The 22322-nt window shown below is 40.1% G+C and overlaps 1 protein-coding gene and 1 non-coding gene across 31 annotated transcripts in view; both read left to right on the top strand.

The window, feature by feature from the left end:
- Positions 1–22322, top strand: part of BTRC (beta-transducin repeat containing E3 ubiquitin protein ligase) — a 218483-nt gene that overhangs the window by 122705 nt on the left and 73456 nt on the right. For 26 of the 30 annotated variants that reach the window (XR_007911097.3, XR_016221989.1, XM_008270377.5 and 23 more), the window contains one exon: positions 8498–8587. The exons of the other annotated variants lie outside the window; for them this stretch is intronic. Coding sequence is in view for 24 of the 26 variants with exons in the window: in XM_008270377.5 (XP_008268599.1) it covers positions 8498–8587 (90 nt within the window). In the remaining 2 variants the exon portion in view is untranslated. The remainder of the gene's footprint in view (positions 1–8497; positions 8588–22322) is intronic. 30 annotated transcript variants of the gene reach the window in all.
- LOC127484303 (U2 spliceosomal RNA) lies at positions 10608–10803 on the top strand. The gene has a single exon (XR_007911175.3). It is a non-coding gene; the product is annotated as a U2 spliceosomal RNA (small nuclear RNA).

Raw genomic sequence — 22322 nt, 5'->3', positions numbered from 1 at the left:
AGAAGACGCACTCTGGATTTCTTTGAAATTATATACCCATTTGATTAGAATTAGTATCTTGTTGTTAAAAGTTTGTTTATTTAAAAGGCAGAGTTGGGGGTTGGGGGATCGATCCTCCATTTGCTGGTTCACTTCCCAAGTGGCTGCAGTGTCCAGGACTGGAGCCTAAAACTCCATGCAGGTCTCCCACATGGGTGCAGGGGCTCAAGAACGTGGGCCATTCTCAGCTGCTTTCCCAAGTGCATTAGCAGGGAGCTGGGTGGAAAATGGAACTGTTGGGACTCGAATCAGTACCTGTATGGAATACGAGTATTGCAGAGAGCTTAACCCACTGTACCAAAACACTGGCCCCTAGAATTAGTATCTTAACAATGTTGAGTCTTCTAGTTGGTGTACGTACACACACATATAAAATATACCCATTTATATGTTTTACATTTTTCTAATTCATGTTTTTCTAATTATGGTAGTTTTCAGTGTTTATTTTTTGCACATAGTTTGTTAAATTCCTTTGGTATTTAATGTCTTTCAGTGTCATTACAACATTTTTTCATTCTCTATTTATTGCTGGAATATAGAATATACTTGATTTTTTACTGTTGACCTTGTTTCCTATAAGTAAAGGTGGTTTTATTTATCCTTTCCAACTTTTATTTATTTTTCTTGCTTTATTTTAATGACAGTGACCTCTGTTATAATGTTGAATGATGTGTAAAGGGAGCATCCTCAGCTTTTCCCCAACTTTAGAGGATGTGTAAGTCTTTCACCACTAATGATGTTAGTTGAAAGTTTTTTAGATGCTTATTATGAGATTAATTTCCCTTTTATTCCTAGCTTGCTATGGTTTTTGTCATGAATAAATATTTAATTTTGTCAAAAGCTATTTTTAAATCTGAGATTTGTCATATAGTTTCTCTTACCACTCCCCCTTTACTCTGTTAATATGGTAAATAACATTAATTAGTTTTATTAAGAGTTTTGTATCTGTGTTCATGAGGGACACTGATCTGAAGTTTTGTTATTAATGCTGTCAGATTTTGGTATCAGTGTTAATGTTTGCCTCATAAAATGAGTTCCGCTCTGAAAGCAGGTTTATATAATCCTGGTGTTATTTCTTCCTTGAAATCTAATAGTAGAGGGGCTGTCGCTGTGGCGCAGTGGGTTAAAGCCCCGGCCTGCAGTGCCGGCTTCCCATATGGGCTCTGGTTTAAGTCCTGTTTGCTCCTCTTCTGAACCAGCTCCCTGCTAATGTGTCTGGGAAAGCAGAGGATGGGCAAGTGCTTGGGCCCTTGCACCCACATGGGAGACCCGGAAGGAGCTCCTGGTTCCTGGCTTCGGGGATCAGCTCAGCTCTGGCCATTGCAGCCATTTGCAGAGTGAACCAGAGGATGGAAGACCTCTCTCTGTCTCTACCTGTCTCTCTAACTCTGTCTCTCAAATAAATTAATAAATAAAATAAATCTTTAAAATCTAATAGAATTCACTCATTAAATCATTCGTACCTAGAGTTTACAAAGGAAGATTTTAAAGTGTAGTATTTAAATATATGTGGAAATAATTTCGATAACAATTTCAATTTCTTTAATAGGTTTAGAGCTATTCATGTTATGCATTTCATATTGTATCACATATTGTGTCAGTTTTGGTGATTTGTGTCTTTCAAGAAATATGTCCCGGCCAGCGCCGCGGCTCAATAGGCTAATCCTCCACCTTGGCGCCGGCACACCGGGTTCTAGTCCCAGTTGGGGCGCCGGATTCTGTCCCGGTTGCCCCTCTTCCAGGCCAGCTCTCTGCTGTGGCCCGGGAGTGCAGTGGAGGATGGCCCAAGTGCTTGGGCCCTGCACCCCATGGGAGACCAGGAGAAGCACCTGGCTCCTGCCATCGGATCAGCACGGTGCGCCGGCCGCAGCGCACCGGCCGCGGCGGCCATTGGAGGGTGAACCAACGGCAAAAAGGAAGACCTTTCTCTCTCTCTCTCTGTCCATTCTGCCTGTCAAAAAAAAAAAAACCAAAAAAAAAAAAAAACCAAAAAAAAAAAAAACCATATTTGTTGGCCAAGGACCTCAATAGACAGAAAGAAATATGTCCCATCAACAGATTTTAATCAATGAATATATATATATATTAAACTCCTAGTGTTCCATACTGGACTAATGAAAGGCTTTTTAGGCTGGCATTTGTGCCTGCTTGATGTATCTCCATCATTCTCTGAGTATTTTTCGTGTTTCTATTGTATATTCCATAATTAGTGCTGGAACCAGCCATTTCTTCAGTGATCAGTGGTTCCTTTTTAAGCAGAATGGTGTTTAGAAGCCAAGATTTAAGCACTAATTTTTCTATTACAACTGTACTAATTACAACTATATTTTGAAAATCATGAATTCATATTTATGTTTCTAATTAAAATTTAACACCAAAGGGTTTGTTCTAGATTTCTTCCTTTCTATATTTATAATTCTCTTTTCTAATATGAGAACCCTGATTTGAGGGTTTTTTCCCCCTTTCAGCACTTTTGAAATATTGTTCCCTTGTCTTCTAGCCTACATTGTTTATGGTGAAATGCCTGCCATTATTTATATTGTTGCTCCTGAGTATATAACATCCTTTTTTTCCTGTGTCAGCTTTCGAGATTTTGTCTTTGTCACTGGTACTCAGCAATTTTATTTTGCTGGGCCTAGATGTTGTCTGCTTTGTAGTTAATCTGCCTAGGGTTCGCTGATCAATAAGACAATTAAAAAAAAATAAATTTGGGAAGTTTTTGGTCACTTTATTTGTTTCATTTTAGGTTTTCATTTTTTCCTGTTGATATTTTCCATCTGTTTTCTTGTTGTCATCATATCTTTCATTTAAACCATGCTTAATGTAGCTTCTTTAGAGCTTTTAAGTACTAATACACATTTTAGATTATTTAGGTCATCTCAGGGTAGTTTTTTTATTTATTTTTCTCTTGACTTTGAGTCCCATTTAACTACTTCTTCTCATGTCCAGTAATTTTTGATAGAATAGTAGACACTATAAATGATATGTTGCAGAAATTCTGAACTATTTTTCTTTCCTCTGATTAAGTTACTTGCTGATCATTGCGATCCTGTGGAAGTTGGTTTTACCTTTGTTAAGTCTGGGTGTGTTTTGGTTTTGCCTGTAGTCCTAAGACATACTCTAGTCTGAACTCATGGTCTTTCTCAGTTGTCAGTGGAAAGCCTGGGATGCTTATTAATCCCCTCTAGCTGGGTAGGAATCAAATTCTGAATACTGTCTGCCCTCATGGGCAGAAGTGGGATCCTGGAATCTCCCTTTTCACATGTGTACTTAGGGATTTAGTCGTGTGTTAGAGGAGAATTTAAGTTTTATTTATTTAATTTATTTGAGACACAGAGAGACAAACAGATCTTCCATCCACTGGCTCACTCTCCAAATGCCTGCAATAGCCAGAGTTGGACCAGGCCAAAACTAGGAGCCTAGAACTTAATCTAAGTCCCCTGTGTGTGGCCAGGGCCCAAGTAGTTGTGCTTCCACCTGCTGCCTCCCAGGGTATATGTTAGCAGGCAACTGGAATTGGAAGCAGAGCCAGGGCTCAAATCCAGGCCTCTGAGGAATTTAAATACGTTTTTTGAGGTTTTGTCCATCTATCATGGTTCTCTTTTGTTTTTGAAATTCCTCAGTTGCCAGCCATTGTGTCTCAGTTGTGACAATCCTGAACCCTATTCTCTAATAGCTCCAGCAGAGAGGTGGCTGGATAGAAACTGGAATGGCTGGGACTCAAAACTGAGGTGCTCTGATATGGGATGCCAGTGTCTGAAGCAGCAGCTTAAACAGCTGTGCCACAATTCTGGCCCCTTGTTTTTTGTTTGTTTGTTTGTTTGTTTTTTGACAGGCAAAGTGGACAGTGAGAGAGACAGAGAGAAAGGTCTTCCTTTTTGCCGTTGGTTCACCCTCCAATGGCCGCCGCGGCCGATGTGCTGCGCACCGCGCTGATCCGATGGCAGGAGCCAGGTACTTATCCTGGTCTCCCATGGAGTGCAGGGCCCAAGTACTTGGGCCGTCCTCCACTGCACTCCCTGGCCATAGCAGAGTGCTGGCCTGGAAGAGGGGCAACCGGGACAGAATCCGGCGCCCCGACCGGGACTAGAACCCGGTGTGCCGGCGCCCCAAGGCAGAGGATTAGCCTAGTGAGCCGTGGCGCTGGTGCCCCTTGTTTTTATGTACCAAATCTCTTTGTGAAGAATTATAGTTGACCAAAAAGTCAAATTTTTAAAAAATATATATCTATGTTGATATAACCACAAATGAGTAAATAAACAAATGAGACAAATCCCAACTCTTCCTTACATAAGAATTCCAGTTAATAAATGTGATAGAGGGACTAGCCTTGTGGCATAGCAGGTTAAGCCTCTACTTTGGCACTGGCATCCCATATGCATACTGGTTTGAGTACTGGCTGATCCACTTTCTCTTTTTTTTTTTTTTTTTTTTTTAGATTTATTTGTTTATTTGAAAGTCAGAGTTACACAGAGAGAGGAGAGGCAGAGAGAGAGAGAGAAAGGTCTTTCATCGTGGGTTCACTCCCTGGTTGGCCGCAGTGGCCGGAGCTGTGCCAATCTGGAGCCAGGAGCTTCCCACGTGGGTGCAGGGACTCAAGGACTTGGGCCATCTTCCACTCTTTTCCCAGGCCATAGCAAAGAGCTGGATCAGAAGTGGAGTAGCCGGGACTCGAACCAGCACCCATGTGGGATGCTGGCACTGGAGGCAGCAACCTTACCTGCTAAACCACAGTGCCGGCTCTGGCTGATCCACTTTCAGTCCAGCTCCTTGCTAATGCACCTGGGAAAGCATCAGAAGATGATCCCAGTACCTGGGCCCCTGTACCAACATGGGAGGACCAGGGAGACACTCTGGCTCCTGGCTTTGGCCCTGCAGCCATTTGGGGAGTGAACCAGCGGTTGGAAGACAGTTTCTCTCTCCCCTATCTCCACCATCTCCCCTTCTCACTCTGTAACTGCCTTTCAAATAAGAAAATAAAGATGGAAAGAGAGAAGTAAAAAATCCACCAAAAACAGCCTGAAGTTGAGGTAGAAACAGAATATTTGCATACCTTCAAAGTATTTCCCCTGATATATTTAGTCATTCCTAAGGGAAAAATAGTAAGTTTACAGTACAGATCTTAGAAGGCATTATAGTGATGACATGATCAAGACTCAAGATTAACATCGTAGGGGAGGAGTTGTGGCACCACTTGGGACACCTAAGTCCCATGTCAGAGTACCTGGTTTGAAATCCAGCTTCTCACTTCCAGTTCAGCTTCCTGCTAATGCATACCATGGAAAGCAGTCGTTGATAGCCCAAATACTTGGGTGCCTGTCACCCACAAAAGAGACCCAAATTCAGTTCCAAGCTTCTGTTGTTGGCCTGGTCCAGCAATAGCTGTTGCAGTTATCTGGGAAGTGAACCAGTGGATGGAAGTTTTCTCTATAGTTCTGCCTTTCCTATAAATAAATAAATAAATAAATAAATAAACAAACAAACCTTTACTAACATTTTTTTTTAAAAAATCTCACAGAAACACTAATGTATGGCCTGATTTGAACCATTGAGAAGGGTATATCGGCTCTGTAGTTTCATACCCAGTGATCACGAGAAAACATCAAGCCAACCCAAACTGAGTGATTACCTACTCAGTGCTCTTCAGAAGTGTTGGAGTCATGAAAAACAAGGAATGACCGAGGTGCTGGTGCTGTGATGTAGGATGCTGGTTTGGCAAGCAGCAGCTTAACCTGGTACACCACGACATTGGCCCCATATCTTTGTTATTGTAAATCCAAACTTACCTTAAAAATTAGGGCTGGACTTTTGACCTAGCAGTAAAATTGCTGGTTAGAACAACTGCATCCCATATTGGAGAGCCTGGGTTTGAGTCCATGCTCTGTTCCTGATTCCAGTTCTTGCTAATACAGACCGTGGTAGGCAGGACTCTGGGAGACCTGGATTCAGTTCCTGGCTTTGGCTGGTCCAGCCCTGGCTGTTGGTGGCATTTGGGGAGTCAGCTAGAAGATGAGAGCACAAACATGTCTCTGTTTGCTTCTCAAATTAATAACAAGTAAAGAAAAAATTTAAGTGGAATCTTAAAATTTTTAAAAATTGATTCTTATTATGTTATCATAAGGTTTATCTCTTTAATTCCTACATAAGCATTCATACACTCTAGTGGTTCTCAAAGAATATTCCCGGGCCTGTGCTGTTGCATAATGAGTAAAGCTGCTACCTGCAGTGCCAGCATCCCATATGGTTGCCAGTCAAGTCCCAGCTGCTCCACTTCTGATCCAGCTCTCTGCTGTGGCCTGGGAAAGCAGTAGAAGATGGCCCAAGTCCTTGGGCCCCTGCGCCCCAATGGGATACCAGGAATAAGCTCCTATCTCCTGGCTTCGAATTGGTGCAGCTTCGGCCATTGCGGCCACCTCGGGAGTGAACCAGTCAATGAAGACCTCTCTCTCTCTCTCATTCTCTCTCTCTTTCTCTTTGTCTCTGCCTCTCTATAACACTGCCTTTGAAATAAATAAATATCTTTTAAAAAGAAGAATATTATTCCCCAGACCAATAGCATTTATATTTACTGGGGAGGTATTCAAAATAAAATTCAAAATAAAATATTCTCAGACTCTCTGGGCATGAGACCTAGCAACTTGTATTTTTAAATTTTTTTTCGAAGATTCATTTTATTTATTTGAAAGGCAGAGATAGAGAGCTTCCATCCGCTGGTTTGCTCCCCACTTGGACACTTGGCCGCAACGGCTGGAGTTGCGCTGATCCAAAGTCAGGAACCAGGAGCTTCCTCCGGGTTTCCCATGTGGGTGCAGGAACCCAAGGACTTGGGCTATCTTTTACAGCTTCCCCAGGCCATAGCAGAGAGCTGGATTGGAAGTGGAGCAGCCGGAACTCACACTGGCGCCCATATGGGATGCTGGCACTGTAGGCGGCAGCTTTACCTGCTATGCCAGAGCGCCGGCCCCCTTTTTTTCTTAAAACAACAACAACAACAAAAAATCAAAGCTTAATGTAGAGCTTTCATCAGAATTCTTTTTTTTAGATTTATTTTATTTATTTGAAAGATTGGGGGGGGGGTATATTCCATCTGCTATTTTACTAGTTTACTCCTTAAATGGCCACAACTGCCAGGACTGGGCCAGGCTGAAGCCAGGAGCTTCTTCTGGGTGTCCCATGTGTGTGCAGGGGCCCAAGCACTTAGGCCATCCTCTGCTGTTTTCCCAGACACATTATCAGGGAGCTGGATCGGAAGTAGAGCAGCCAGGACTCAACCAGTGCCCGTATAGGATGTTGGTGCCTCAGGTGATGGCTTAACCTTCTGTACTGCAGTGCCAGTCCTTCAAAATTACTTTAAAAGATGTCACCGTTGGTTTTAGATTCATTTTTTTAGATAATTAAAAAATTTCTTATTGTTCTGAGAAACATTCTCTCCCTGTGTTCAGGTCTTACTGGTTTTGAAGAATTAAATGGAAAAATAACAAAAGTAAACCTTCTGTCAAAACAGTAATTATTGTTTTAAACATAATTATATTCTTTAAACTTACCATTATTAGTAGGTGTTGGTGCAGTGTGGAGCCTCCTACGTCCATGTCAAATTGCCTGGGTTTGAGGCCCAGCTCTGCTTCTTTTTATTTTATTTTTTAAGATTTTATTTATTTATTTGAGAGGTAGAGTTACAGACAATGAGAGGGAGAGACAGAGAGAAAGGTCTTCCGTCATTGGTTCACTCCCCAAATGGCCACAATGGCCAGAGCTGTGCCAATCCGAAGCCAGGAGCCAGAACCTTCTTCCGGGTCGCCCACAGGGGTGCAGGGGCCCAAAGACTTGGCCCATCTTCTACTGATTTCCCAGGCCATAGCAGAGAGCTGGATGGGAAGAGGAGCAGCCGGAACTGGAACCGGTGCCCATATGGGATGCCAGTGCCACAGGCGGAGGATTAACTTGCGCCACAGCGCTGGTCCCCAGCTCTGCTTCTGATTCCCACTTCCTGCTCATGCACAACCTGGGAGTCAATTGCTCACGTTTTTGAGTCCCTGTCACCGACATGAAGACCGTGATTGAATTCCAGTCTTGCCCAGCTGTTGTGGGCATTTGGGGAGTAAGCCAGCAGATGGAAGCTGTCTCTGTCTGTCTCTTTCTTTTTGCCTTTCTGTCTTTCAAATAAAATGAAAACCAACAAACCAAAAAGATGGCTTTAAAGAATAAAGTAATAAATTTGCCTTTAAAATACGCTACGTACCAACACTGCACTTTCCATGTATGCAACAAAGCCAGTGCTCCTCATCTACTTATACCTGGGCGTATCACTGGATTTTGTGGGCTCTCTCCTTGCTCCCTGTTCCCCAGTTCCTATAAATCTGGAAATTACAGATAGAATCTATTTGTGTGTTGATTTGAAAACTGTATATAGCAGTATTTCAATATCTAACAAACCTATTTCAAAAAAATTCTCTTACAGACTTACAATAGTTGTGCCAGACTCTGCTTAAACCAAGAAACAGTATGTCTAGCAAGCACGGCTATGAAGACTGAAAATTGTGTGGCCAAGGTAAGCAGTATTGCTCATTGATATATATTATACCACATCATCACAATGCTATGTTGTAGGCATCTTTTCTCAGTTCCATTAAAGACTATTTATATTTAAGAAAAGAGTACAAGCAGGCACTGTTTTATCCTGAGCAGATTGCAAGTTGGATTCCCCATTTGGTCAGGTGCAGCAGAATCTTTTGATTATATATCTGCTCACATTTGAGACTGATTCAAAATGTTGTCTGGCATTAGTTATAGGATATCACAGATCAGTAAGATTTGTATGAGATAATACACAATTATTTTTATAAATTTCCCAGTTTTTAAAGTGATTCAGTATAAAGTACATCCTTGCAAGAATTGTGATATATGTTTTAGAAAACCCAATTGTTCTATCATTTTTGTTGATTGAGTGAGTGCCTTTCAGTGATCTTGATCCAAGTGGACAGGTTTGTGTAGTCATGCGTATGAGTTACCTCTTTCACGTGTAAATGTGTGCCCTGTCTGTAGCCTGGAAACAAAAGCAACCTTAAGTATGAGAGATCTAAGGTTTTTCATTGCCAGTCTTGACAACAGTAATTTACTTCCTGTAGTTCTGGATAATGGGAGGGCCAAGATTAAGATACTTGGCAGGTTTCCAAGTACTTAATTTGGAATTTTGAATTCAAGTTTCAGCTGTTTTGATTACTCCAGGAGTAAGTAAAATTCAATGTGGGCTCTGTTTCTAGAATTTTACTTATCTTCAAAAATATTGCCATTACAACCATTCAGGTATTTATCCCTGTGACAACATTCCAAGCTTTGACTATTCGAAAGTAATCTATTGGGCCGGCGCCATGGCTTAGCAGGTAAGGCTGCCGCCTGCAGTGCTGGCATCTCATATGGGTGCCGGTTCAAGTCCCGTCTGCTCCACTTCCGATCCAGCTCTCTGCTGTGGCCTGGGAAAGCAGTAGAAGATGGTCCAAGTCCTTGGGCCCCTGCCACCTGCATGGGAGACCCGGAGGAGGCTCCAGGCTCCTGGTTTCGGATCGGCACGGCTCTAGCCATTGCAGTTGCAGTCAATTGGGGAGTGAACCAATGGATGGAGGACACCTCTCTCTCTTTGTCTCTCTCTGTAATTCTGACTCTCAAGTAAAAATAAATAAATAAATCTTTAAAAAAAAAAAAAAAAGAGTAATCTATTGTATTACCCATCCAGGCCTACAGTTGCTTTACTGTCACATTAGAGCCAGAGCTGCTGTCATGTAGTCTCTCTCCTTTGCTATAAAAATCCAAGGATAGTTTTTCTTAGTCCATTTGGGCTGCTATAACAAGAATACCATAAACTGAATGGCTTATAAACACAATAATTTACTTCCTGTAGTTCTGGATAATGGGAGGTCCAAGAATAAGATGCTAGCAGATTTGTAGTCTGGTCCTTGCCTTACTTCATAGATGGTACCTCTTGTTACATCTTCACATGGTGGAAGAAATCAGCTAGCTCTCTGGGATTTTTTTTAAAGGTACTGACTCCATTTTTGAGGGCTCTGCTTTTATGAATTTTGGGAGAATGTAAACATTCAGACACTAGCAACAACAATATTTTACCTTTTTTTTTTTTTTTAAGATTTATTTAATTTACTTGAAAGGCAGAGTTACAGAGAGGAAGAGGCAGAGAGAGAGAGATCTCTATCCACTGGTCCACTCCCCAAATGGCCACAATGGCCGAAGCTGTGCCGATCTGAAGCCAGGAGCTTCTTCCAGGTCTCCCAAGTGGGTGCAGGGGCCCACGGACTTGGGCCATCTTCTACTTCTTTCCTAGGCCATAGAAGAGAGCTGGATTGGAAGTGAGCCAGCCTGGATTCGAACCTATGCCCATATGGGATGCCAGTGCTATAGTCTGGAACTTTAACCTGCTGCGCCACAGCACCAGTCCCTATTTTACCTCTTAAAACATGCATTAGTCTCTGGGCCTACTTAGCAACTGAAAGTATATCATACAAAATAAAGCTATTGGAGTCGTATGAATGTCAAAATTTATTAATAGTTATAGTTTGATCGCTTCTCGGCCTTTTGGCTAAGATCAAGTGTAATAGTTATAATTTGAGAGGTAAAGTGCATTAGTTAAATTCAAATGTCAATAATTTGCTACAATATGATATAAATTATATATGTTTAAGTTGTCAGTCACGATTAGCAAGTGCTGATTGACCCTATCTTCTATTTTGCATTTGTACGTGGAGGCAGCAGTACTGTTACTTTGGCCTTTCTCCTTTATTGGCCACACTGCTTTCAAGTGCATTACAAGTGGATGACTTCTGGCTAAACAATGCAAAAATCTTAGCATGAACACCAGTCCAAGGACAGGGTGACAATTTTAATGAGTTTCATTGAGAGCTGGCCAAGTGAGCATCTGTTCCTTTTGTTTCCCCGATCTCTGTCAGCCAGGATCTCCACGATGCATAGTTGCTGTGAATCTGTATGTTGTGGAGTTGGTTGGTTTGTTCTCCTACCCTTTACTTCCGCAGTGATAGTTAGAAATCTTCTGGCATCTGGCACAATGGCATAATTTCTTCATGCTCTTGGGTGAGAAAATAAGTTTGCTCATTGCTGCTCATCTGTATGTTTCACTTCTCCCATATGGTGACCCTCTCATCCCGTTCTTGCTTATTTTAACATTATTCTGACACCTAAATCCTTTCATTGTCCCCTTAAATACTCTAATGATTTATATCACTTTCTGTTGGAACTCAGCTAACATCTTGGTTGCCTTTTATTGGCCTATACTCTGTCTGTGGTTCATTGCTTCAGATCTGAGCCTGATAATAAGTTGATCAATGGCAAAAACATGTTGCAGAGAAAAAATTTCTTTATTGTAACAGCCTCCAGTGAGGTAACAATAAACAGGAATAGTGACAAGAGTTCCTTTTTTTTTTTTTTTTTTTTAAGATTTATTTATCTGAAAGAGTTACACAGAACGAGAAGTAGAGGCAGAAAGAGAGAAAGGTCTTTCATCCACTGGTTCACTCCCCAGTTGGCCACAATGGCCAGAGCTGCACTGATCTGAAGCCAGGAGCCTCTTCTGGGTCTCCCATGCAGGAGCAGGGACCCAAAGACTTGGGCTATCTTCTACTACTTCCCCAGGCCATAGCTGAGAGTTGGATTGGAAGTGGAGCAGCTGGGACTCGAACCAGCCCCCATATGGGATGCTGGCACTACAGGCGGCTGCCTTACCTGCTGAGCCACAGTGCCGGCCCCAAGAGTTCCTTTCTTTATTTACATGTGTTGTGTGTGTCTCATGATTCCATACTGTTTCTCTTGGCCTCATTTATAGCTTGACCTTTGAAAGAAATGGCTTTCCATTATTTTTGTAGGTGTGCACGTGTATCCTTATTTTCTGTTCTTCACCTTTAGCCCTTAACTGAATGGATTCCATCTGCTGCATTGATATGACCAAAGTGGGTTTTTTTTTTTTTTAATTTAACTTGATACAAGTGTTTGTTGTTGATCCAGATTGTGCTCCAATGTGACTTGAATGTCCAACCATCTGCATGCGAGAGAGACTGTAATATAGTGATACCAGCAGTTTTTATCTTCTGGTTCAAAGCAACTGAATTCTGAAAAAGAGCGACTTTGGTGTGGGTAAAGATACTAGAAGTTTTATTACTGAATACTGTTTGTGTGAGTTCTAGAGAAGATGTCAATACCAATTATTTTCTTAAAAGCAACAATATTGTTAGGTTCAGACCCCTTTATTGCTTTGTTTAGGACTTCCTTGCCAAAAGTTCCTATTATAGAAAGAGTATCCACTAGGCCTCTCTGGAATACAAAAAAAAAAAAAAAAAAAAAAAAAAACAAAGCTGTAAGACAAACAGCCACTCTAGATTGACAATAATCTTCTGACTCTTTACCTTGAAAAAAGAAGCCTAAGAGAAAATCTAAAAATAAAAAATGAGGGGTGTGTGTGGGTGGTTCATTTTATCAGTATAACTTAATCCAAATAGCATTTGGAGTCATTGAAATGTCTTAGTTTTTCAAACACCTCTCTTCTAATTATAGCTCTTTAGTTCATAAGATTTGTTTTTGGAACAGGGTGAGCTCTGTATTTATTGTAGCTTTAAATGGACTGTCATTATTGACTGTCAACATTGTCTTTAAAATCTATAATCATGTTGTGCCTAATTGTCATCCTTTGCGATGTTTTTCAATTGTAGAGAAAACTAATGTTAAAAACTGAAGAGCATTAATGTTTTATTATTATCTTTTTATTAACTGCATTAAAATCTTTTGAGATTTTCTGTTTTAGACATTTCCCTAATTTGCCCTTATACACACACCCACACACATGTATAAACACGTACAGTTAAAATTGAGTTTGTGAGTACGTTTATCTATATTTATGGCCCAGATAGAAGTGCTGCCTCTTTATGTTTAGAAAATAAACCCCTTCAGTATAGCCTTTCATAGATGCTCTGTATCTTTGTTGTTGCTTTATTTATTTTTTTTTTACTTGAGACTAATAATCTGTTTGAAACTGTGAGACAGAAAAATGTGATGTTCCTTTCCACTCACTCCAGATTTTGATAGAAGACTTGTTTTATTTATTTCCAAAATTATATCCGCAGGAAACAAGCTGTTTAAATTCAGATTATGCTGAAGCAAAATGGTCCTGGTATGAGAAGCAACGTGCTGTTTTACGAGCACAGAGTCCCTTTTCTCATAACTGATTGATAGTAAATATTTTCCTGAAGAATTATTGCCAACCATGAACAGTGCAACTGTTTCACTTTTTTTCCATGCTACTTGCTGTACCAGCCATTGTCGGTAATTAAGATCTACAATTCACAATGCAGACGTTTGCACTTCCTCTGGGTCTGCGCTATTTATAAGGCATTTCAGCTGTTCAGAGTTTCTTTTGAGTTCTAAACTACATGTTAACAGGCTTCTTTAATATACTGTTCCACAAGTAGCATGTCAGATGGTCCATTCTTCACATAGGCGCCTGTCAGGTCTAAATGTTAGCTCTGTGGAGAACGTACTCAGATTTAACCATATCATTGAGGCCAATGGTTGGAGACACTCTGGAGTATAACATGCTACACAGTAGTTTCTGCTGTTTCAAAAAGCAGAAATGAAGCTCAGAAAATTGTCATTTGAATGTAATATGTTAATTGCGTTCCAGAGGTTCTAAGAAATACACAGTAAAGTGAGTTTTCCAAGATCACTTTGAATTCATGAGAGAAGCAAGGACCTTTCTTTTGGACAATACTGCATATGTTTGTACAATAAAAGATAAAAAAATACATTTCGTTCCAGATGTGCATAATGCTGAGAATCTAGACAAGGAGTCAGCACTGGGGCACAGCTGGGTGGGCCAGATATCGGACACCAAAAGGCATCAGTACACTGATTGCACATTTGTTGTATAACCAGCCTCAGGAACCCTCGGAGCATATGGCATTGATGAAGAAAATGTAAAGAGAAATCTGGATCTGTGTTACAACTGGTAAAATTCAAACTATTTTCAACCCAAGAGAAAAGTCCAGACCCCAGCCTCAAGTCCTCACGGACTATGTTCTAGGATCACAGTAACTGCTTGCATGGTCTCTTTGCTACCGGCACTCATTGTTCAACATATGAGAAAAAAAGCAAGAAGCTGAAAGCTGTCAACAAAGTGTGTTTAAAACTTTGCCCGGAGAGGGGATCAGATGGGTGGTTTTGAAGCCCGAAGTCTAGCACATTGATTGCGCGCATTGGCCGCCAGCTTCTCCAGCAGAGCGATCTGCGCAGAAAGGACACCAGTTTCAGTGCTGGTGCTCGATGGCCCTTGAATACACACAGAGCTTGTAAAAAAGCCATCGCAAGGCAGTTTTATTTGCCAAAACCTAAAAGTTTCTGTAGTTCCAAAGAAATACAAACTTTTCTTCCTCAGCGAACTCTTTATGAACCTGTTTTTTTCTTGTAGCAGCAGTGGTTCAGCTGTTGGGAACCGCTGATCTGTCTGGCTGAGACGCTTCAAGATGCTAGAACCTCTTCATGTTTCTGCCAAGCTGGGGAGCTAATAAGATCAGGTTTGGCTTTGTGAATTGATCTAGATCAGCATGAGATGAGCCCAGTCAGTGTCTTCCTCAGTGAAAAAGGAAAGGTTGGGAGAAAGAGAGGTGAAAGGAGAAAGTTCTTCATCAAGAATTGACTGCAGTGTTGCCTGCTGATGCATGTCGGATCACCCGCTCGGAGAGATCACATGGCTTCTCCAAAAGTCAAACGATTAATTCGCCTCGTTTTGGCTCTGTACTTAATGCACAAACAGTGCGATCTGCGGGGCTGTAATTGCATTGTTAGGGCCAAGGAACAAGCCTGTGCCTTTTCAGCAGACAGCTGGCAGGGAGAGAGGCATGTTGTTAGGAAAGAGAGAGGCAAGGCAAATAAAATTACTGCTAACGCTCAGAGATCGGCAGGAGTCCTACTTGCCTAATCTTACCGGTGGGAGCAAGCGGCTGTTGTAATCCAATTATAGCAGCATAAGCAATTTGTTAGACACTCCGCATAATGTAACAATTTCCCAATAAACTCTGACTTGTAATAACGTCGGCAAGAGTCCGCATAAATCTGCCCGAATGGTGGGGGCTGGCGCGTTCGGCTGGGGGCTTGTAATTGGCGCCATCAGCACGTTTTGCGGAGTGCAGTATGGTGCAGTCTTTTAGTGCAGGAATTTTAAGGAGAAAAGCATGGCACACGTTTCTTCGAAAAAGAAAAGTGGCCATTAAAAGGGGAGCAGCAAGAAGGGCATACTCTTGCCTTCACATTACCTAGGAATCTTAGAGTAGAAAGAAAACAGGAGGAAGCCATGTTTCTTTCTAATACTAAAGAGGGGAGATGGAAAGAGTGTGAATCAGTTAAATTCTTGTATTTAAAAGGCATCTGTTTCTATTATATCTGCTTTATCTAGCCCTCTAAATGCTTTTCAGGCAGCAGTTAGCTAACATTTTTACAAAATGTTAATAGCTCGAAGAGCCTAGAGTGCCAATTTTAAATCATTTTTCTTCTGGAGTTCAGCATTTTCTTTACAACATGAAAATACATTTTCTTTGTGCTCAGGACAAATCTTGAGTATCAGACCTTTCTGCCCAGTCCTTCCATCTGCTTTAAGTCTTTACTTACTGAAGGCTTTACAACCCAGCTTGTTTGTTAGCTGGCTTTTCTAGGCTGCTTATTTTCTAATTTTGAAATACATCGTGAATATCAGCGACACTAGGATTAGTAACCAATCTTGTTGAAAACTTACACTGTATAAGAATAGTCTGATTTAAAATTATACCTGTGTGATCTTTATAGAAAACATTTTGATTCCTAAGTAATAAAATTTCTATTTTGTAAAAATATTTGTTTATGGAGAAAAATAGAACCACTTTTATTTATTGATTAGCAATTATAGTCACAGGTTAGGATTTCTTATTTATACAAAGTATAGGAGGCAAAGAGTACTTATAGATTGGAATTAATAGAGGGATTTTCATGCTGAGTATATCAGATGTTACCTACTTTCTTACACCACCACAACCCTTTATCGCTATGTAATTTGTGTCAGAACCAAGCTTCTCAAATAGGAACTGGATTCGTGAAAATATCCTGTTGCCATGTGTATTATCACAGTAAATATTCACTTTGAGTGTTAACATTTCCATCTACTGAAGCAAATGCTGCCATGTTTAACTGGAGCTGCATCAATAAACTGCAGTGCCTCTAATAAAGCCACTCAGTGTCTGGGTTTAACTAATGGCTGATTTTCATGGCTTTGACAGTGAGCTGTGTGCGTTATTTTCTCCTGATATTGTAAAAATAATGAGAGCAAATTAGAACAATCAGTTTACACAGATAGCTCCTGATTGGAGGCGATGGGCAATATGGCAGCAGGTAATCCATCTTCGGGCTCCTGTCACATTAACTTCAGCAGTGTGAAAAGATCAGGTGGGGTAAGCAGGGATCCTGCCCAATCGGAACACTGAAATTAATGAGAAGAGCATTGTTCTGTGATCAACCTTTTAATTAGCAAGACTGGAAATGGAGGGAGTGATGAAGGCAACACCACAGCTGCACAATGCCAGGCACGGTTTCTGTAAATGGGAAGAAGAAAAAAAATAATCTGTGGTTGTTTACATTACCCTTTCCTTGCTGCCAAGCGCTGTGTTTCCATCCTAGAGCTCGCTGGTTTACGGACTTTTAAGAGCTACTATCTACTTTCCACAGTGATACCACAAAGCATAGTTGATGAATACCTAGTTGGCAGACTGCAGATCTGTCAGGGGTCATTTAGGATTTGGTCCCCAGCACCCTGTCTTTGGCATCGTACTCTGGGTCTCACAGTTTGACTTTTTAAAAATCAGACAGCCATAGGAAGTACATTTTAAAAGTTCTGCCTTGTCAGCTTCCCCCTGCTTCATCCCTCCAGTGTAGAGTTTTCTTTACAAGCAGCGTGAGGGTTCTCTGGTTTGGAGCGCTTCTGTCACTTTGAGTTATTCAATAGAGGAGCAAAATCCAGGCATTAAGCTATGGCATATTTAAATTGTATTCCTTTCCTGGTTCTGTTTATTAGGAAATTTGCTGTTTTGTTTGTTTTCATATTTCCTGTGCCACTGACTTCTCAGCTTTGGGTTGTGTTATTCCAGTTTATACAATTGAGAATGGAATATCAATCAAGTGTGGAGTTTATAGGAGAAAGAGGAACAATAACCTATGCAGTAACTGAAACTAAAAGCTGATTCATCCATTTAAAACTCAGTTATATGAAATTGTAACCTTATTCATCCCTATCATATTGGAAAAAATGGCATAAGGCCATGGAAAACATTAATGAGCTAAATTTTCTGTACCAAATCAGCTCCTATTTTCTAGACCTTTTTGGAAGGCTTTAACGTTGGGTAAAGTATATGAGGTCATCAAGGTTTGTAGGTTTTCCTCTTTGTACCTTAAGTTTAGTGACTGACCATAACAGCAAGTAATATAGTGTAGGCTTTGCAAATTCAATTATCTTTCAATTCAGATTATCTTTCAAAGATAAAATAAATTTTTATCTTGATGTGAACAATTAATTGACTTAAGCATATTACTTAAAGTAGTAATATATAAAAGCTGGTTATCAGATCCCTATCCAAATACTGTATTAATAGTAAGAACCCTAAGTATAATTGAAAATATTTAGGTTAGCTATAAGGTGATCTTTTATCATCATAGTAATAGGATTTTTTTCCGTATTTATGACTCATGTAAATTATACATATCATATATAACTGTCTTGCCCTGCAGCTTTTAAGATAACTGTGTTTTCACAAACTTGAGTTTCTAATATTATGGCTATGTGCAAAACTCATAGAACATAAACACCTCATTTCGCATTAATACCGTTTCCTTATTCCCTTCCACCAAAAATCTCCTTCATACAGCTCAGGATTCTGTCTGAGCAGAAATGTGATTTTTGTTTATTTTATTATTTGATAGTGTATTTTTCCTGAATATATTCATTTAGCTTCTATGCATCAGTATTTTAGCATCAGTAACTTAATACCAAATAGTGTCTAGGACTCCCCCCCACACACACTTTCTTTAAAAAAAAAAAAAAAAAAACTCTAGTGCTACCATGGATATTACTATTTTAAAGTCCACTTATTATACTTTCACAGGACACCTTTCTCCATTTCTTCATCTGGAAGACAGATTTTGGTTTTTTTTTTTATTTCAGTTTTTTATTTTTAAGTCTTGAACTTTTATGGATTGTTGTAGCTGTTCATAGGTGTAGACATTTTCTTCTCTCTTAGTTTAAGAGTTTCAGAAGCCTGGTCTCATAAACTGTTTGTGGATAAATATGTCCTTACTCATATGGTGTAAAAAGATCACTTACAAAGCTTGTGAAACCTGATTCCTGCTTTTGAACCTTTCAGCACCCATGAGCTCAGGATGCATACATGTAAAGTTTTATTCTTGTGTCGTGACTTCAGCTTGTAAGGCAAATGAGCTATGAATTTAAATGACTCTTCTACTCTACCAAGTTTCTGTAAAAATGAAATTGTATTTTCCCTTTGTTCTTTGAGTTTGGCATTCCATCAACTTAGTTATCCTGCCAGTATTTGATCCTGTTGATAGAGTTCTTATCCAAAACAATTTGCTTCTTGAGATCAGTGTTAAAATAGATGTCACATTTTTGAGAGAACCTGTTGTTTTTGTTTATACTAGGAATCCCAGAAATGTCCAATTGACTTAATGACCAAGAAAATCTCTTTTAAATTCCTGAGTGAACTAAAATTACCAAGTCACCTTAAATTCCACTAATCCTGAAGCTCACCATTGGGTTTACCTTAGAGAAATTTTTATTAATCCTTTGGTACTCAGCCAGAATACCCCTACTTAATGTTCTTAGATATGGAACCAGTTGAATCTATGAGGCTTTTTTTTAGATTTGGGATATGTTCTCATCTAAAAAAAATCTTAATTTCCATTTTCTTTCTCATGTATCTTCAAAATGGAAGACTTCTACCTTTTTTTCCTTTTCTCTTTTCAATTTTCTACTCAAAGTTTGAAGAGAAAGAGAGTAAGTTGAGCCCCTGTATTCAGGTACAGTTGTGTTAGGTATATGTTGTTTCAGTCCTTATGTGAACCTGATGAGATGGACAACACTCTGAGAGAAGTTTTCACATTTTTACGTTGTAGAGTCAAGTTTTGAATCCAGATCTGTCTTCCTAGTCTTTGCTCACCAGATTGCCCTTCCAGTAGTGTTTGGAGGTCCCCTGTGACTTCCCTACCAGGAGACTTGTCTCCCCTAGTGTGTAAAATTTATTATTTAGAATTATTTAATTTCTGTAGCACTTCTGATATTTAGAATTATTTAATTTCTGTAGCACTTCTGATATCTAGCAAATGTTATTTCCTCCTCTTCTCCTTCCTCCCATTCTTAACTGATTATAAAATACCTTGATCAGGCTGAACTGAGCCAAGTACTATGTTGAGAAAGCTTAACTCTTTTCTGGGTTTCCTAGTCAATAATTCTGTATAGCTTTAAAAGCATACTCAATGATAATCACCTTCCTTGTAAACACAGTAAACAGATCTTTAAAGGATCTGAGATGACTTCACGGCTCCATGTTGCATGCTTGTATGTATGAAATGAATAGACAATATTAAACAACTGGTTCCCGGTGGTGACTCATACCTTAGTAATTAAGTTTTAGAAGTTATTCTGGAAATAGAGATTTCATCCTATTGTCTGTGTCAGGATCTGCAGTATAATATAGCATGCATTAATAGTCCTTTTATGCCAGAAGATCTATTTTTCCGGCTTGAACTCTGTTTTTAATTTTGTCAGTTGAAAACAATGTCCGTTAAGACTTAATAACCCAGGTTTGTCTGATTACATGTCAGTAAATATTTTTATATTTATTATATTGCTTGCAGATGGTTTAGTGACTGTGAAGATGAGTGTCAGGATTTTTTTTTTTTTTTTTAAGATTTCTTTATTTGAGAGGCAAAGTAGTTATACACAGAGAGAGGGAGAGACAGAGAGAGGTCTTCCATCCATTGGTTCACTTCCAAGATGGTTACAATGGCCAAAGCTGGGCCGATCCAAAGCCAGGAGCTTCTTCTGGGTCTCCCATGTGGATGCAAGGGCCCAAGCACTGGTCCATCTTCCACTGCTTTCCCAGGCCTTCAGCAGGGAGCTGGATCAAAATTGGAGCAGCCGGGACTTGAACTGTTGCCTATATGGGATGCCAGTACTGCAGGCAGAGGCTTAAACCACCATGCCAGAGCACCATCCCAAGTATCAGGATTTGGTTGGACTTTGAAATCTTCTGTCTCACAGAGGAGACTTGGAATGGGAAAGAGTGAATAAGAAACAAGTTCATTAAAAAGAAATCAATAAAAAGAAAAAATAAAAAGCAAACAGCCATCAATATTTTTGGTATATATATATATATATATATATATTTAAGTCTCTAGGTATTCTCTAATGGAAAGAGTAAAGATTTTTGACAGTTGAGGGTAGCATACATTTTCTATGCAAGAAGTACTTTTTCACATGGAACATTAAGATCTTGACAAATGGGACCGGTGCTGTGGCATAGTAGGCCAAGCCTCTACCTATGGCACTGGCATCCTATATGGGTGTGTCCCAGATGCTCCTCTTCCAATCCAACTCTCTGCTAAGGCCTGAGAAAGCAGTGGAGGGTGGCCCAAGTACTTGGGCTCCTGTACCTGCTTGGGAGACCCAGAAGAACTCCTGGCTTCTGGCTTCTGACTTCAAATCAGCCCAGCTCCAGCCATTGTGCCATTTGGGGAATGAACCAGCAAATAGACCTTTCTCTCTGTCTCTCCATCTCTCTGTCTCTAATTCTGCCTCTCAAATAAATAAATAAAATCTTTAAAAAAAAGAAATCTTGACAAACAGGAACATTAAAATATTTCTAGAAGAATGAATATAAATTGAATTATGGTTTGTATCTCAAACGTTGCTTCTCTAAATTAATCCACAATTTCTAGGAATATCCAAGAGCATGAGGAACTTAGTTATATGAATATTTTTTTAAAAAACCTGGGAGCAAACCAAAAGGGAAATATAGAAAGAAAACCATGTTTAAAAAGAAATGGTTCCTACAGTGTTAACTATGGAGTCTGTAGCGTGACTCTGTAATGGAATATCATGGCAGGGGGTATAATACTGTAAATAAGATGAATATGCCACTTGTGGATTAATGGGCAACCCAAAGAGTGGCGTTATTTACATCTATGTGTGAGGTTCATTTTCAGTTTGTGTATTTTCTCCTATTGTTTAGATTGGAGTACTTAAAAACCTGACAGTTTAATTAGAAAACTTTTTTAAAAAACTGTTATCGTGGAAAATCTTGCTTTATATTTTATTTTTGTGAGATTAATTTAGTGTCATTTTAGCCTTTAAAATTGATAGATTGAGGTTTGTGGAGGTTTTTTATTTTGTTTTCTGAGGATAGGAACTTAAGGAGAAAAGGTAGATTTCTGAAATTCATTAAACCTGTGAAATGGAGATTTTTGAAATTTTTAAAAAGATTTATATTTATTTGAAAGACAGAGTTACAGAAAGCCATGGGAGGGGGGGTCTTCCATCTGCTGGTTCACTCCCCAAATGGTTGCAACAGCCAGAGCTGGGCTGATCCGGAGCCAGGAGCTTCTTCCAGGTCTCCTACATGGGGGCAGGAGCCCAAGGACTTGGGCCATCTTCTACTGCTTTCCCAGGCCATAGCAGAGAGCTGGATCAGGAGTGGAGAAGCCAGTACTGAAACTGGCAACCATATGGGATGCTGGCACTGCAGGCAGCAGCTTTACCCACTAAGCCACAGTGCCGGCCCCTTGAATATTTTTTAATTTTCATTTATTTGTTTTTATTTAATTGAAAGGCATAGCTACAAAATGCCGTAACAGCCAGGGCTGGGCCAGGCAGAAGTCAGGAGCCAGGAACTCCATCCAGGTCTCCCACTTGGGTGGCCAGAACCCATGTGCTTGAGCCGTTGTGTGCAGCCTACCAGGAACAAAGTCAAGGAGCTGAATCAGAAGATGAAGGTGCAGCTGAGCCCAGGTACTCCTGCTTCATGGGACGCAGGTATCTTAAGGGGCAGCTGTAACCACTACGGCACAACACCCACTGCTAATATATTTTGTTTTTGTTTTGAAAAGATAAAGAGTTAAGTAGATGCCACATGGATTCATAGATTATGGTTGATTCCATTTGCAGTGATAGTTTTCTGCATATGGCA

This window comes from Oryctolagus cuniculus, chromosome 15 (assembly GCF_051225735.1).
Source record: "Oryctolagus cuniculus isolate XC-2025 breed Fujian yellow rabbit chromosome 15, ASM5122573v1, whole genome shotgun sequence".
NCBI lineage: Eukaryota > Metazoa > Chordata > Mammalia > Lagomorpha > Leporidae > Oryctolagus > Oryctolagus cuniculus.
The sequence above is the reverse complement of the archived record's forward strand: the minus strand, read 5'-3'. Positions and strand labels throughout refer to the sequence as shown.